This window comes from Podarcis erhardii, assembly GCF_964252035.2.
Source record: "Podarcis erhardii genome assembly, chromosome: 3".
Lineage (NCBI taxonomy): Eukaryota > Metazoa > Chordata > Lepidosauria > Squamata > Lacertidae > Podarcis > Podarcis erhardii.
In genome coordinates this window covers 76887896-76901691 of record NC_138507.1, presented here as the reverse complement: position 1 = coordinate 76901691, position 13796 = coordinate 76887896, and the positions used below count along the sequence as shown (strand labels likewise).

The 13796-nt window shown below is 42.5% G+C and overlaps 1 protein-coding gene across 1 annotated transcript in view; it reads left to right on the top strand.

Annotated features, from left to right (window-relative positions):
- The window catches only part of PCNX2 (pecanex 2), a 118779-nt gene that overhangs the window by 99028 nt on the left and 5955 nt on the right, over nt 1-13796 (top strand). Inside the window, exons 27-32 of the mRNA XM_081855915.1 lie at nt 367-600; nt 1107-1210; nt 6864-7008; nt 8461-8691; nt 9555-9829; nt 11070-11248. Coding sequence (XP_081712041.1) covers nt 367-600; nt 1107-1210; nt 6864-7008; nt 8461-8691; nt 9555-9829; nt 11070-11248 — 1168 coding nt within the window. The remainder of the gene's footprint in view (nt 1-366; nt 601-1106; nt 1211-6863; nt 7009-8460; nt 8692-9554; nt 9830-11069; nt 11249-13796) is intronic.

The following is a 13796-nucleotide window of genomic DNA, read 5'->3' as shown; positions in this document are numbered from 1 at the left end:
CCACATTTACTTGCTAATTTGAATATACAACTGAGAGTGTGGCACCCATGAATTTTAAATAGGTAGAGTAATTGTGCTTGTTCTATTGTGGCCTCTTTACCTCCTAATTTTACTGTTGCTCTTTCCATTCATTTATTGTGCACACTTGAAATACAGTCTCATCATCCCCATTGTTTGCGATTCATCAAAGTCCCAGGGGCATGTAAGACTGAAGGGGTCACATAACTGCAATAAGATATTAGAGAATATCACTTTGTTCTCCTTAGATGGCTTGCCTCTCACCTTTGTAGTATTTAAATAACTTCTGGCTTCTTGTGTTATTAAAACAAGCAACATCATCTTCTTTCCTTTTTCTTTTTTTTACAGAGCATTATATACTTTACTGCAAGCTCCCCCAAAATCCTACATTGGCTAAGAGATGAGTCGTTCCAAAAAACACTGCAGCCTTTCTCCAAGTGGCATTACATAGAGCGGGACCTTGCAATGTTCAATATTAACATTGACGATGACTATATCCCTTGCCTTCAAGGAATCACCAGGGCAAGTTTCTGCAGTGTTTACTTGGACTGGATTCAGTTCTGTGCTGCAAAAAGAATGGAGGTACATTTCGGTCTAACGCTGCTGATTTAATGGGGGTGGGACGGGTTCTCGCCTTTACTTGAATTCTTGTTAGGAACAGATGTTCCAAATCAAAACAAGGAAGTTTATTGGAGCGCAAGCCATCAGCAACACGTTGTGGTAAACATGGTACTCGTTTTCCAGTGAGATAAGAGGCTCTTGAGCTGACTCCAAAGAGCTCCTTCACTGAATTGGTTGTAAGAACTGGGGAGCAAAATGGAGGAGAAACATGATGGTAACACTTGAGAAAGCAGAAAGTGTTGGGAATAGAGAGAGCGTATGTATCTTGTTAGCTACTGGGTATGATCTGCTGTGGAACTGATCTAGTGCACCCTACGCTGATATGTTATGAAATTAAAAGACTTTAGTCACAAAGACAACAGTGGTACTTTTTGTGCATATTTGCATCAAAGCACAATGGGTTGTTCCACTGGCAATGTCCCCCCCCCCCCTTTGGGATTAACTGAAAACTTGTAACTATTTTTCAGCCAATAGAGTGTGATGAAGATTCTCCTCTGGTAACTCTTTCCTTTGCCCTGTGCATTTTGGGTAGGAGAGCACTAGGAACAGCATCGCACAATATGGCCATCAGGTAATTTTATACCAATGCCATGGAAATTATGGATGTAATAGTTTGCTGGTTTTTCATTTGCCATTAAATTCTGCAGGGGTAGTGGAAGAAAGGAAAAACACGAGAGATAGGTGTAAAATCATTTGTAAAAAAAAATGGTTACAGTTACAAATGGCAGCATTTGTTACTTAGTTGTCCCTAATGAAATACAAAACTTAATGATTATCTTGAGAGTTAATTTCACCAATGAAACCAAAATAGCCAGATGAATTGGCAGAATTGGAAGAAGATTGTGTACTTTTTGCTTTGGTGATTTACAGTGTAAATATTGCATGTTGACCTGAAAAGTACATCCCACAGTGCTCAATGGAGCTTTCCCCCTAATAATAAGTGTGTAGCACTAAAAGATTTTCCCCTGTTGTGCAGTTGAGACCATCCCTCACTTCTGTTGTTCCAAAACATGGTGGTGGCATTTTTAATGAAAAATAGATAACTGGTTAAGTCATACTTTGCACTCACCAACTGATCTAGTGTGCATTTGAAACACCCAAGTTTCCATCCACTATAAAAGAGAGAAAAGTGGCAGGCATTTTATACACCTCCCTTTTAATGTTTAATGTTTCTGCACAGGGGGGACAGGTTCCTTTAATTTAAACCTCTCTTCAAGAAACATGTTGAAGTAGCAGAACCTCTTGGCTGCCATGGGTTAGTTCACACATTTCCTTGACATGATCTGGGGTGCAATGGAACATGACGTGCACAGTGCAATGATATTCAGAACCACCACACTTTCCCTGAAGCTGAATTCTTCAAGAGAAGTTGTGCGCTTTAAATTTGGGGCAACTGTGGATGTGACATGGAAGGAAATGCTGCTGAATTTTCCCTCTTGGCTGTTGGGGAAGAGGAGGGGGAGCACATGATGAGTCAAAGGTTGACTAGGGCTTATTTGTACTCATGCACATTAATTAGAGCCCAATCTAAGCTGCCAAGTATTCCTTTGTAGCCCTGCCCTACATGCATGGCACTAGGTGGCCGTGCCTTCCCCACATGGCCTTCTGAGCCAAATAGGGAGGCTTGGCAAGCCAAATTTAGCCTATGGGCCAGAGGTTCCCCATCCCTGCAATAAGCCATGGTTTCTCAGGAGATGTGGATGCAGCCAATACAATAATGCCATTTCGATGACTCTGCCACGCCTATGCTTCACATGGGTGTGGATGGGAGCTGGGAACTGCACATAGTAGAGGATCTCATCTGTCCCTTATCACATTGGCATCAGGGCTGTGTATAAACCCATGACTCACTGCTAGGCCGTATGCCAAGAAGAGAATGGTGTTATTATGTACAGTAAAGTTATGTAGAATTTAGCAGACAACAAGTAAGACTGGGCCTTTTATGTAGCTTGTTTCATGTTGATGCTACATTCATTTAAAAGCCATTACCGTTTACAAGGCAAAATGCATATTTAGAGAGCAACGCTGAGCTGTATGCTACTACATACAAAGTGAAGTTTACATTATATATGTACGCTGGCAATTTGCATTCATTTACACATGAATTACCTTTAATCAATTAATGGGAGATTTTAATGGTAAACCATGAAGGTAAATATTCTCATGCAATGTATGTAAATAACATTTCTGTTACCTGTCACTGTGAACGTCAGCAGAAGCCAAACATTATCTTTCAAATTATGCAGTACAGTTGTTAATTAAGAAGCACAGCATAGCTATAGAAAGGATGCATATCCTTCTAGCTAGACAGCCTCTTATATGACCCAGCTATATTATTATTATTATTATTATTATTATTATTATTATTTATTAATTATACCCCGCCCATCTGGCTAGGCTTCCCCAGCCACTCTGGGCGGCTTCCAACAAAAGTTAAAATACAGTAATGCATCAAAACATTAAAAGCTGCCCTAAACAGGGCTGCCTTCAGATGTCTAGATCCATTATTTTTATGGCTCAATTAATGGAGGCAGTTGTGATCAATGGTAATGGGGGGACGACCAATGAAAAAGCACATGTTTTCAAGAGGATCTGTTTTACTGGATCCAATTTCTGTGTCCTATTCTCTCTCTCTCTCTTTTTTTTTTACTCATTTGTCACCCCGTTTTCTTTCCATTGACCGTTTCATTTCCTTCGCCTACTTTCCCAGATTGCCCCTCTTTCCACCTTACCTCTCTGTTGCTCCTCTTTCAGTTCAGTTGCTCAGATGCCAATCTGAGGAACTCCAAAAAGTAAGTGGGAAGGAGTTCTGCTCTTCCTACTTCAGCTCTGTGCAGCTCTTAAAAGGGGGAAAGGTAGCCATCCTCGCCACTTTATGATAAAGGGGGCAGTCAGCGGGGGGTGGGCTAAGCTCAGAGTCTTTCTGGGCACCGTTGCCCCATGGGCATCACATTGGAGACCCCAACTTAAATTGGTGCAGAATGCAGTGTCTGGAACGCTTGCGGAGCTCGTGGTTTGCTCATATTACATCACTCTTCACCAATTACATTGGCTGCCTGTTTTCCCCAGGCCCAATTTAAGGCATTAAATGGTTTGAGACCAGGTTATCTGAAGGACCACCTGAACTCTGGTCCAGAGGTGAGAGCTTTCAGGTTAGTTAGTATAAGGGACAGGCCCTTTCCTGTGGCGGCAGCTCCATATCTGTGAAATAGCCCTCTGAAGGGAAATGTATATGGCTTTTTTTTTGTTCACCTTTTATTTTATTCCAGTCTGTATTTAGTTAATTTTTAGTGCTGGGGTTTTATAATGGTTTTGTTTGCTACTGCTATTTTTAATGTTATTTTTATTTTATTGTACTTTAATCATTTGGATTTTTAGTGTATTGTGAAAGTTACATGATTATGTTGTAAAGCACCTTGTGAGGATAAATATCCTGAGAAGAAGATTAAAAACCCATTAAATAAAATAAAATAAATTGGCCAACAGGCCAGAAGAAGAAGAAGGGCCCTGAGGGAGGTTTTGAGATTAAGAAAGCTAGGGAAATTTCAATATAACCTTATTAAAGTCTTCCCAAGAATGCATGTTAAACTGAGGAAATGCAATAGATTTGAACTAATAGATCTGCCATACATAGAAAAGAGAAATTTAGACAGTTTCGAGTAACAGCTTTGGTACAGTCATAAAATTTGCATATTTTATTTCATCTCTGCTTTCATAACCTGATCTCATCATATGGCACTGAAAGACATATAAAATATTTAAAATAATGGAGCTGTGTAATTGTCTCCTACTATTTTGCTCCTAATGTGAATCTACTTTGCTGTTAAGAAGTTCAAGTTGCTGAACTGGCTGTTTGCATTTAGGCAGACTGAGCCCTCCATGCATTTCTATAATAAGCTGAATTATTCCTGGTAATTGTGAATGTGGGTCCAATAAAAGCTCTCACCCAGAGCTCTATTGTTGCAGCCAATGTCTTGTGCCACTGTTACCATAGCTGTTAATGTTATTAGTGAGATGATATTAAAATGCACGTTCCTTAGTAATAAATCCAAATCCCACTTTATAAAAACCCAGCAAATAAGCTGTTGCCTTCTCTGCGATCAGTAGTACATTTTCTTCTGGTCCTAGTACATCTGCAGATGGCCACAATATCTTAAGGGTCTTTGGATGCCCATGTTTCCACCACCACTCGGAACAATTGCCGGCTCATCCTCCTCCCCAAGCTCAGTGGTGGCATCACTGGTGGGGAAAATAGAAACATTCTATGTTCAAATCAGAAGCCAGGAAGGCTTTCATAATTCTGGGACTGTTCCTGGAAAATTGGGGCGCTTACAGGGTATGCACAGTGCTGTCATGTGACTTGCATAGGAAAACAGGAAGCAGGCTTATACTGAGTCAGACGATTGGTCCCTCTAGGTTATTATTGTCTGCTCTGACTGGCTGGTTTCTGTCAGGAGCTTTTTCAGCCCTTCCTGGAGACACCTGGGACCTTCAGGCAAAGCCCTTCCTGACTTCCACAAACATTAAAGTTGTGTGAACACTCTCTTTGTTACTATGTGCTTATGTGCATTTGACACTCAAAAGCTTTGCCTGTGCCCAATATATGTGAGCTTTTCCATTCATGGTCAGTGCTGAAATAGAGCAGTCTTTCAATAAGCTTTCCTCCTGCTGCTGTTTGTCAGTTTTAATAGTATGCTAGCAGAAACAAAAAAATAGCAGCATTGTTTTGAAGCTCTGTAAGAAGAACAGAGAGTTTAAGAAAGTGCCCAGTCAAACCTCGGTTTCAATACAGCACTTCTACTTTTGGTCTATACACATTTTTTTCTACTCCTGAATATAATTAAAAATGCTCTGCTATGTAGGCAGTTCACATTTTATTTAAATTGTATTTTTAAAAAAAAAGAAAGAAAGAGGAATGGTAATATATATAAAAAAGAACTTCTAACATCCTCTCCAAGGACGCAATCAAAAATACGCTCTTGTAAAAATGGTAAAACCATGTCAGGTAGACGAAGCAACATCCTGTGGGGTTGAAACCAATGCTCCAAGGTCTACTTCTGGTTTCCTGAAAAGCATAACCTAGTTTCCTGGAAAACATGCTTCAAGGCAACTGCATAAGTAGTTTTTACTTTTTTTAAGAATAATAAACTCATGCAAACATCTGTTCTTTGAGTCTGAGGGGGATTGTAGCTCAGCGGAAGAGCTCGCACTTTGCATAGGGAAGGTCCCAGCTTCAGTCTCTGGCATTTGCAATTATACAGATCGGGTAGAGGGGAACGGGACAGAAACTTGGGAGAATGGCCAGCGAGAGCAGGCAATGTTGGGGGTAGATTGGCAAGGCGTCGGCACTAAAGCCAGAGATGTAGCTCAGCTGGTCGAGAGTGAGACTCTTAATCTCAGGGTTGGGGGGTTCGAGCCCCACATTGGGCAAACAATTCCTGCATTTGAGGGGGGTTGGACTCAGTGGCACTTGTGGCCCCTTCCAACTCTATGGATGGAAAACAAGGCAGCCATTTGTGAAGGGAAGGGTCTCCTCTGCTGCTATCAGGTCCTTAGAAGGTTGGCATTTTCTCACATATATAGGTCCCAGGCATTCAGGACTTTATATGTCAGCATAAGAACCTTAGACTGAGCCTGGTAACATCAGTGCAAATCCTGAAATATGGGTGCCGCTTGGACAAAAGGAGCACAGCACCGCCCCACCAGTCTCATTCTGCCCTCAGCCAGCCACCACTTGCCTTCCTGCCTTCTTACATCCAGTCCCGGGGGTGGTACTACCTGGGGGTGGTACCAGCTGTCAGCTTCTACTTCCTTAGTCTACATGCTGCTATTATAGAACTCAGCAGGGAAGAGGAAGAATGGGACAAGGTGAGAATTAGCAGTGGTTCTGACTTCACTTAATATTGGTCTCCTTGCCCTACACTCTACCAGTTCCAATGGGCACCAGCCACCACTACCAGTCAGCAATCTAGTGACAGTATATGGCACTAGCTGCAGGTTTTTGGACCACCTTCAAGGGCAGCCCTACAGAGAGGACATTGCAGTAGTAGAATTAGGAAGTTACCACAGCATGCAAAACTGTGGCCTGGCTATCCTTGTGCAGAAAATGCCCTAGATGGTGAACCAACTGGGCCACGAGAAAGATAAGCCCTGGCCACAGAAGCTGGTCCTCCAATGACAGTGTTGTTGGGTGAAAGAGATTAACTAACGACATTCTTCCACAGTTTAGAGTCCTTCCTCCATGGACTCCATGCCTTGTTCAAAGGAGACTTTCGGATCACATCAAGAGATGAATGGGTGTTTGCAGATATGGATCTGTTACACAAGGTTGTTGCTCCTGCAATCAGAATGTCATTGAAACTTCATCAGGCAAGTTTTCCTCACTTTATGCTTTTCTCTAGCACCATTACCAATAATACTGTTTATATTTCGAAATATTGTTTTTATAATGATTACAATATATGGTAGCTGTAAAAAGGAGGCCCACAATTCTCTCAAATGGAACAATAAAACACAACAGTGCAGTTGTGGTTTTCTTAAACATTTTTTCTGTAGAACTAAAATGATTTCTCCTGTACTTCTTGAGCCTTCTGCTTACATGCAAACTTACCAGTTACTTTACTTGTATAGTGAAATGGTGAGAATGTGTTATTAAAGCCAGTTCATTTTAGAGTGTGAATTGAGTTCAAGGTAGACTTGGATTACTGCCTATTAGTTTGCCACAGTTTGAGTCTCTGACTCAGAGTAGATGTTCAGCCCATAAACTAATCAGATTTCCTTCCAAAGCTTTCAAGTGAAACTTTTCAGATCCATTTAAATCCTCAGGAGACTTCAGTGGGTGTGGTTTCTGCTTTTTTCTGTGTGGTGGTAGCTGCTCTGAACTTCCTTTCCTCTAATCATGTTAATCTCCAATGAAGTCTTTTCTGAGCTGAAGTAAACAGTTTTCTGGCAAATCTCATGGGGAGCAAGATTGCATACTGTCAGGGGTTCAGGGAGAGAGACGCAGAGTGAGGGGGAAGGATTCCAGACTGACGAGGAAGAGGATGACAATGACCCAAGATTGTCCATGAGTCCGTCCAGTGAATCGGAGGACTCCCAAAAGGGAGCCCCTCTGGTCAAGCCAAGGGGAGCTAGAGGGGGAAGCAGTCAGGAGCAGGGAAACGAAGGGGGAACCCCCAGTGGGAGTTGGAGAGCGAGACCGGCTGCTCCGCTGGAACGGAGTGAGGGGGGAGGAGTGACCAGTGTGTCAGAAGGAGCAGAACAGGAAGCAGAGAGGGGAAGGAGATCAGGGCAAAACGTCCTGCCGGAAGGGGAGGAAAGTAGTATTGAGGGGAGTGTAACTGTCGAAAGGAAGGTCAGGAGCAACGTAAGCACGCCAAGTTCAAAATGGGAGGCGCGCGGAAATGAAGAGAGTCCCGGGGAGGAGCCTGGTCCCAAAGCCCGAAGGAGGGGGGAGGAGGCGGCAGGGGATTCAGCCTCTGGAGAGTCCCGAAGGGAGAGAACACAGGGGGGCAGAAAGACCCTGCGGAAAAGGAAAGAGAGAAAGAGGTGGACCAGTACAAGCCTCTTAAACTGGTGTCGAGGCGGGAGTGACTCAGAGGGGACTTCAGCGGTCTAAGGGTAACAGACGTAGGGTCACGGACCTCGGATGTAAAGCTACTGATGTTCTTCAATAAAAGCTTTTGTACATAAGCTGGAGTGGACTTTGGTCTCTTGTGAGCTGGGACCACGGGTGACTCTGACACATACGCTGCTGCCAACAACCTCCATCTTCTTCACAGAACTTTTTGATCATAGCAATGCCTTTTCATTTAATAAAAGGACCAGTTTACCTGTCCGGATGAATATGAGGATCCTGCCATCCTTTATGAGGCAATTCAGTCATTTGAAGAAAAAGTGGTAATCTGCCATGAAGGTGATCCTGCCTGGCGTAGTGCTGTTCTCTCAAACAAAGAGGAGCTTCTCACTTTGAGGCATGTGGTGGAAGAAGGGACAGACGAATACAAAATTATTATGCTCCACAAAAGCTACTTAAGCTTCAAAGTGATCAAGGTACCACAGCTGCATAATTTTCATTCTTTTGCTCTCGTGTTCATAATATGTCTCTCTCTCACACACACACAAATAAATGGATAATGATTGCCTGAAAAGATGTCCCCTGTCATGGACACACCAATTAGGAAGGTCGACAAGAATCATATTCTCTCTTTAAAAAAGAAAAAGAAAAGAAAATACATAGGAAAGTCCTGACTGCTCAGATACAACTAAGTGCAGGGCCACCAAGAGACTTAACCATATAGTGATACAAACCCACATGATCTGCACCTCTGGAGATTACTCCCTGTGCTTCAATAGAAAGCTAAGTATCTTGTGTTTCTTTCCTTCTTTATTTTATTATTATAATAAGAAACAATGCAGGGGGGAAAAGATAAAACACAGCTTTAAAACAGAAAATTAACAATGTATCATCACACAAATAACAATATATGATTAACATACTGTTGAAAGTCTACCTGTGATCATTTCATTTTTCCTGAATATTTTATTTATCACATTCCTGATAGTGCATGTGGTTGAAGCTTTTCTTGCATTCTGTTGCACCAATGCTTTACAGACATCAAGAAACAATCTGTTGATTTGTCTACCTTCCCTTGCCCTTCACTATATGAGTAAATGTTACCATATACAAAGAGTTATAACTTTTCCCCAGTGAAGATGGATGAGTATATGTACTGCAGTTAACAAATGGATTACCATATTATTACCGACACATATTATTTGTTCCGGTATATATCCTGTTGAGCCTTGTAGTTGTTAAATACCATCGAAAAACAAATGCATAAAGCTTTCCTTTAAGATTTGCGCTTAAGGTGTTTTGGGGAGCATGTTGGCATATGCATATGTTTGCTTTTTAGGTTAACAAGGAATGTGTCCGAGGGCTTTGGGCTGGACAGCAACAGGAACTGATATTCTTACGCAACCGCAACCCAGAACGAGGCAGCATCCAGAACAACAAGCAGGTTTTGAGAAACCTGATTAACTCCTCGTGCGACCAGCCTCTGGGGTACCCTATGTATGTTTCCCCTTTAACCACATCCTATATAGGGACCCACAGACAACTGAAGAATGTTTGGGGTGGACCAATAAGCCTGGACAACATCAAAAGATGGTTCAGAAACAAGTGGCTTAGGTAAGCTGGTGGCACCGCAGCAGATGTTCAGTCACATCTGGAAATGAGTTTGTGTGTGTGTTCTTTTGTAGGGGGAGCAGGGCTCTCAAAATATATAAATTGCTTGGGGACGTACAGCTTTTTCCTCTTAACGCCCTTCACTCCAGCCCAAGGTTTGTGTACACCTGGGTTGCGTCAGATGAGAAAGTGTGCTGAGTGGCCAGCCTGCCCTCCCTTTAAACAAGTGTGAAGGCTCTGTGTGCTGAACTTCTTCTGTTAAAACAAAATAGAGCATCTCCTTGTTGTATTTGCTGCTTTCCTGGAGCTCTTCCTTTCAGGAATTAAAGCACGGTGCAATCCACAGGGCCTTGTGTTTACTCTGCTGATAGTATTTATTTGCCACCAAGTGGCACTGTGGGTTAAACCACAGAGCCTAGGACTTGCTGATCAGAAGGTCAGTGGTTCGAATCCCCGCGACAGGGTGACCTCCCGTTGCTCGGTCCCTGTTCCTGCCAACGTAGCAGTTCGAAAACACGTCAAATTGCAAGTAGATAAATAGGTACCGCTCCAGCAGGAAGGTAAACGGCGTTTCCGTGCGCTGCTCTGATTTGCCAGAAGCGGCTTAGTCATGCTGGCCACATGACCCGGAAGCTGTGCGCCGGCTCCCTCAGCCAATAAAGCGAGATGAGCGCCGCAACCCCAGAGTTGGTCATGACTGGACCTAATGGTCAGGGGTACCTTTACCTTTACCTTTAAAGTTAACAGAAAAAGTAAAAAAAGTTGTACACACATATAAATGTTTGAATGCTAATGAAACCATAAAATCTTACACAACATAAAACTCACAAACTGAAAGTAACAACCAGAAAACAGAAGTTGACAGCAGTACAGTGCCAAACTACAGAACTTACAAAAAGATGTGGGTGGGGAAATAAAAAGTGCCTTTAGCTGGTGCCCCAAAGGCCAATGTCATCTGTGGAAGGCATTCCATTGCTGGGCTGCCACCACAGAAAGGGCCCTGTTTTACATCTGTTCCTCTGCTTCAGTGATTCTGGTCTTGAGTCATTGTTGCCTGCTGAATTACTTGCATTTCCTATATTCAGGTAGCTGCTAACTGAGGGAGGCTTACTGTGACAAAGTGTCCTTCATGAACAATGGAAGACTTTCCCCCTCCTCACTGCTAGGAGTCCTTTTTTATAGCCAGCTGTGGGTGCGCCTGACAATTTTGGGGTCCGCTTTTGTTCCCTTGTATTTTAAACAGGATGCGGAAAGACTGCCATCCAAGCCACAACAGTGGAGGAAACCTTGAGGAAGGAGCGAGTAGAAATGGATCTTCCAGCAGCAATCCAGTTAATAATTCAAGTCAGAGCAGCAGTGCCCAGCATACGAGGAACAGCACACCCCAGCTGCAGCCTTCTTTAAAAGTTGCTCAGTTTTCAGGTATTTACACTATTCATTTATTTTACTTTTTGCTTTACAATATCTATCAGCAGGAGTGCACCAAAGGTAAGATTCGGTTCAGGACACTCTTGGGTGCTTCAGAAAGTGGGCCAGTTCAACTTGGACTGCTTTCAGGAATGACCTGCTTCTCCCTGGATCCGAATCGGAACCTCACTTTGGAAAATCCGCAGTCTTTTATATCTCCTTATTGACTTACACAGGTGTCAGGTGTGGAGGTGGTTGCTTGTGAGTAACCAGGGAGGGCTCTGACCTGTCTTTTACAGGTTTTATTGGTGCAAACTATTTACAGTGCAGAACCCCAAAGTTCATGTCTGTCTCAGTCACTTGCAGATTCTGGGAGTGCCCCTTTCTGGTTTCTCCCCCAGCATAAGAACTTAGACACCCCAAATCTCCGCCTCCCCTCCTTACGTTTCACCCCTCTGCACAAGCAGGGAAATGGAAGCAGCATGGCTGCCTCCTGACCGGCTGGGCTAGGTGAGGCGCTTAGGCTCTCCGTCGCATCTTCGAGCCCTCCCTTCACCCAGCTACCCCCCTCCCCCTCGGCTCCATTGGAGGTGTGGCTTTCTCCACCGCCAGACGAGGACCTGCTTCTCAGAATCACCGGAGGCTCTCTGTATCCCCCTGCGTCCCTCTCCCATCCCGATGGCAGTCCCCTGACAGCAAGCAAATGAACAAATGGCTATAACTTTTTGACCAAACTGGGTGGCATTGTCTGGGGTACTAGTCATTTCTGAGCAGTTGAAGATGGCTAAAGATCAGACAAATAGGTGCAGAAGTTTCTATGATACTTTCTATGAATATCTCTTTATGTGCCCTTGCAAGGATGAAATGGTCCAGTAGGAGATATTGGATTTGTTGAACCTTCAAGTTAGCTGCATTTGCTATATTTAGGTATAGATTATACAGCTACTTGCTGAAACTTCAAGTCCTTGCCATTAGTAGGCAAGGCTGGAAATGATCTTCCCATAAATGAAAACTGCAAGATTAGAATTGCTGCTGCGTCTTTTAACTTGGCCTAACTGAACACATATGACTGTTTATTCTTGTAAACTAGTGCTGGAATAATTGGGAAGGCAGGCTTAATTGCAATATAATAATCATGAGATGCCCAAGTGGGTTTAAATGTTTCTTAATTTAATATTTAATTATATTGGCATCTGCAAAATTTGGTTATAGGTTTTTTTATGACCTGAGTAGAACCAGGCACAATGGGAGTGGGTTAGACGCCTCAAAAAAGTGTCTTAAGTGTATAGGGGAGCCTTTGTTTTCTAAATGTTTGCAGATATTTGGTTATTTATGTGCAAATATGGGTGGTCTACTGTACAGCCCTGCAACCATTTAATTAAAAGACAAATATGCAATATTTCTGGACAGTGGTCAGCTTAGCTGCTGAAATTGTGAACAGATGTTTGGCCACACTTGACTGTGAACATCAGCGTACCAGATTCCCTTGTTTCACTTGCTAGCTGAAATTTTTTATATAAAGGTATTAACATTAAAATAATCAACAGACCCAGAAACAGAATTTAATCCAGACTCTGAGCTTGAAGAAGCGAATGTTCAAAATAAGGGTATTGTTGCAGCAGAAGTTTGCTGTGAAGGCCTGCATCTAATTACAGTTTAAAGTGGAAGATTCCCTCCAGTTCTCTTCCAAACTGCAGCGCTATCTGAGGATGCATGTTCAAAGGTGTGCCAGATGATTAATAGCGTTGCGCCTCTTTAATAGGAACCACAGGGCTTAGACTCGGGGGCCACCACAACCTGTCATGCCAGCTCTGAAAATAGGCTGTTATTTTAAGCAGAAAAAGTAGAAATGCTTACTGGTGCATTGCTAATAGGTGAGCAAGATGCACATCCAGTTCCGTATTGCTGATTTTAATGATTTTTTTTAAAAAAAATTGTTTTAAATAGTTTGTCTTTACTGATAATTTTACTGTTTTATTATTTTTTGTAAGCTGCTTTGAGGGTTTTTTTACAATCACTTAGTATATAAATTTTATGAGTAATGTATATACATTTACATCCCCCCCAAAAGTGGCTAGGCTACTCATTAAACAGGAACAGCGTTAACAGTATATGTTCATTACATTCCATCAGCATCCCACGAGGTTAAGTTCCCTGTTCCACTAGAGAATAGTGGGTTGGTTTTTATTTACCAGGAGATGACCTCACATTTGCGATGACAGCATGTAGCTTGTTTTGCTACTAGTCATGTTGAAAGCCCTAAAGGGGGTTGATTCTTTCTCGGCTTAAGCATATAACCATGACCATTGGTTCAATTCCAGTTAGTGTGAATGATTTATAGATTTTGCTATTACTGGAATATTTTAATTTTAATAACACAGAATTGCCAAGTGGCCTGCATTACTTGCATATTATTATATTGCAATGTGAACCAGTCTCTCCTTTTGACTGCTGCTACTTTTTACTATCCAAGAACTCCTTCTCATGACAGCAGGGAAGATTTCCAATTGCACCTGAGCCTCTGAAGTCATTTGCTCCAACCCAGACCTTTGAGTTGCTATAC